The sequence below is a fragment of the Artemia franciscana genome, unplaced genomic scaffold (genome assembly GCF_032884065.1).
Source record: "Artemia franciscana unplaced genomic scaffold, ASM3288406v1 Scaffold_6521, whole genome shotgun sequence".
Taxonomy (NCBI): Eukaryota; Metazoa; Arthropoda; class Branchiopoda; order Anostraca; family Artemiidae; genus Artemia; species Artemia franciscana.
In genome coordinates, this window is record NW_027066742.1 from 6,470 (window position 1) to 9,237 (window position 2,768).

Consider the following 2,768-nt stretch of genomic DNA (forward strand, 5'->3'; position numbering starts at 1 on the left):
CTATAAAAGGAAATAGGAATGTGTTGTGTTATTGGAATAGGGTTGTACTGTTAAGGAAGATGTATCTTCTCACAAAAGGAAACAGGAATGTGCTGTGTAATAGGAATAAAGTTGTGTTGTGAAGGAAGATGTATATTCTCACAAAAGTAAATGTATCTTCTCTCAAATAGAGCGCCATTAGAATTCAAATTAAATGCTTATGCTAAAAAATTAAGATAATTAATAAGCATTTGGAAAAGTTGACAGTTTTGTTTGAATTGTTAACTAAGTTCCTGGTCAAATTAAATTCCTGAGTTGTCTCTTTTAATCTTTAAGACTAATTGAAAATTTTTCTTTTTATAAACGTTCCAAAGTTTTTCTCACTGACAAGAAACTACATTTCATTTGATATTATTATGATAGACCTTCCTTATCAAGACCTTCCTTATAACAAAGGTCTTTCCCCAGAATCTTCCCTAAGCTCTGTAGAGTTCTCCATTTAAAGTGATCAGACATTGATTTTTCTTAATGATTTTTATATTTATTTTGTAGGTGCTTGGGTCACAATATAAGCTTACTTGCGTGATTGATGTTTGCCTGCTTGCCACTTACCTGATTGATGTATAATAGAAAATTCCACATGGTGTCAGAAGTCTGAGGAATACAATATGGAATTCGGAGCTTGCCCATCAATAAATTGGGATGCAACAAACTTAAAAGTTGCCTGGTCGTACTTCAAACAGCATTCAGAACTTATGTTTACATGACCTCTAAGTGAAAAAACAAGTGCAGTGAAATGCTCATACTTGCTGATATGGGCTGGTGAAAAGGGCAGAGACATTTTCAATACATGGACATTAACTGCCGATGAAACAAACAATGTCGAAACATATCTAAGAAAGTTTAGTGGACATGTTGAACCACTTGCGAACCCAATATTTGCAAGATATCAGTTCCACAAACGTAACCAGAGAGACGGAGAATCCATAGAGCAGTACCTCACTGAGTTACGCATCACAGCAAAAGAATGTACATTCGGAACGACCAGTGATGAAATGATCAGAGATCGACTCGTTTTTGCAGTTAAGCAAGACAAGATTCGGGAACAACTACTTAGTGAAGGAGCAGAACCAACTCTAGCTCGTGCAATAGCTACATACAGAACTGCGGAGGCGACCCAAGCACAGTTGATGATAATGCCCAACCAGGAACATTCAAAAGTGCATGTAAAACAAGAGATAGATGTGGTAACAAGGCAAGGAAGAAAATGCTACAAATATTGTGGAAGCTTCACACCTGGTCATGTATGTTCCCCAAAGGACTCAGGTGAAGGGCCAAAGTGTTACAATTGTGGTGGAGTGTTCAGCAAAAGTCATCAGTGCCCTGCCAAAGGAAAAAGCTGCATAAAATGTAAGAAGATGAATCACTTCGCAAAAATATGCAGAAGCAGTCAAAGGAACATTCATAGCGTTGAAACAGAAGAAAGTAGTACAGATACATCTTCACAGTATTTCATTGAAAGCATCCAAGCCAAGGAGGAAAAGAACAATGAGCCAGTGGCCAAATTGTATCTAACAAAAGAAGGAATCAACGTGGAATTCAAAATTGATTCAGGTGCAGAAGCAAATGTCATACCAATGAAGACCCTTAACAAGATGCATCGACAACCAAAACTCAGGCCAACATCCGACATACTTACAAACTATACTGGTGAATCCTTGAAAGTAGCTGGTACCTGCCAGCTAGAGGTTCAGTACAAGAACAGAGAGCCGCAAACACGCAAGTTCTATGTGGTCAATACGGACAAGAGACCTATACTTAGTAGGCAGACCAGTGTATCGCTGAACTTAATCAAGTTCATATACAACATAGAACAGACACCAGTAACTGGTACTACGGATGAGATTCTAGCAGAATACAAAGACGTGTTCGAAGGTATTGGTAAAATGCCTGAAAAATGCAAGATACACCTGAAGCCCAGAGCGATACCATCAGTACAACCACCAAGAAAAGTACCCTCGGCAATCCAGGACAAACTGAAAACGAACTGGAACGACTGGTATCCCTCGGGATAATCGAAAAAGCTACTGAGCCAACACAGTGGGTAAACTCTATGGTCGTAGTGCAGAAGCCCAACGGCGATATCCGGATATACCTAGATCCTGTAGAATTGAACAAATGGATACAGAGACCACATTATTCCATACCAACGTTTGACAACATTGCAAACAAATGTCACGGAGCTCAAAATCTGTTCAAACTAGATGCCAGAAACGGATATTGGTCGATGGTACTTGATGATGCATCATCGGAGCTGACAACGTTCAACACCATGTTCGGGAGATTCAAGTGGAGAAGATATCCATTTGGAATAATTGGATCTCAGCTCAGGATGAGCACCAGCGCCGGATGGAGGAGGCTTTTGAAGGATTGGCTCTTGGTCTAATAGTAGATGACATAGCAGGCGTAGGAACAAGTAAAGAAGATCACGACATGCAACTGAAAGCAGTCCTCCAAAGAGCAAGGGAAAAAGGAGTCAAGTTTAATTGAGACAAATGCGTATTCAATGGAACAGCCATTCCATATTTTGGCCATCTTCTAACCACAGAGGGTGTCAAGCTAGACCCAAACAAAACAAAAGCAATCGCTGAAATGCCGGAACCAAGAAACAAAGAGGAACTGCAGACGTTATTAGGGATGTTCAACTATCTCTACAGATATATACCAAACTTATCCAGTCTGAACCAACCTCTACGAGAGCTTGGAAAAGCTAAGGACTTTTTCTGGAC

General features: G+C 39.7%; 1 protein-coding gene across 1 annotated transcript; it reads left to right on the top strand.

The window, feature by feature from the left end:
- The first annotated feature begins 1,034 nt into the window (after positions 1–1,034).
- On the top strand, positions 1,035–2,054 carry LOC136043480 (uncharacterized). The gene has a single exon (XM_065728396.1). It carries the CDS (start codon positions 1,035–1,037, stop codon positions 2,052–2,054), a length of 1,020 nt encoding a protein of 339 aa, XP_065584468.1.
- Positions 2,055–2,768: the final 714 nt, after the last annotated feature.